Here is a 647-nt window from a genome sequence, read left to right as displayed (position 1 = left end):
ATGTTGAGACGCTAAAAAACGGACAGCAGCGTCACCCAATCGCTTCCTGAGGCGCTTCCAATCAGCACAGGCACCGCCCTCCCTTGCATGACGTAAGTAGGGTGGGTAGCAACAGTTGCCCCGGTGAAGGAAACGGAGGCGCCATAGCCACGGTAGTCGTGGCGACCAAGCAACCCGGCAACGAGAGTCAACAACAACAACCGCCCCGGCCGACCCCCCCCACCCCCCCTGCCCGGCTCCGGGACCCTGGCAAATTCCACCCCCAAAAAAAATCTTCTCCGAGGCCCCCCGGAAACCCTCTCGGCGGACAGAAGGGGGGAAAAGCTGAGGTAACGGGGGCGGCCCCTAGGGCTGCGGGCCGGACCGCGGGCGGAAGGACATACGGGGTCTATTGGGGAGGGGGTCCTACTGTAATTACAGTCCGGAGGGTGGGGGGAAAGGGGGCGGGCGGTCAAAATGGCGTCTGCGGCGCCCCGGCTGCGGCTTGTCGGGGCTGTGCCGTGGGGGAGGGGGGGCAAAAGGCGGCGGCGGCAGCGGCGGCTGCAAGGGCGCTGTGCTGGAAGGAGGACAACACCCCTTCCCCCTCCCCCCCTCCGCCCTATTGGGCCCGACCCCTCCCGGAAGGGAGGGCACTACCCGCCTCTCTG

At 66.8% G+C, this 647-nt stretch overlaps 1 protein-coding gene across 7 annotated transcripts in view; it reads left to right on the top strand.

Moving 5' to 3' along the window:
* Nucleotides 1-17: 17 nt before the first annotated feature.
* Nucleotides 18-647, top strand: part of RFX1 (regulatory factor X1) — a 34,631-nt gene continuing 34,001 nt past the window's right edge. For 6 of the 7 annotated variants that reach the window (XM_031947689.1, XM_031947686.1, XM_031947688.1 and 3 more), the window contains exon 1: nt 18-92. In XM_031947689.1, coding sequence (XP_031803549.1) covers nt 88-92 — 5 coding nt within the window. In that variant the 5' untranslated portion in view covers nt 18-87. Of the gene's footprint in view, nt 93-199; nt 330-647 lie in introns of those variants that run through there. The other variant, XM_031947684.1, reaches the window with a different exon arrangement.

This window comes from Sarcophilus harrisii, chromosome 1, assembly GCF_902635505.1.
Source record: "Sarcophilus harrisii chromosome 1, mSarHar1.11, whole genome shotgun sequence".
Classification (NCBI taxonomy): Eukaryota; Metazoa; Chordata; class Mammalia; order Dasyuromorphia; family Dasyuridae; genus Sarcophilus; species Sarcophilus harrisii.
Note: the sequence above shows the minus strand (reverse complement) of the source record. Positions and strands in the feature narration are given on the sequence as shown.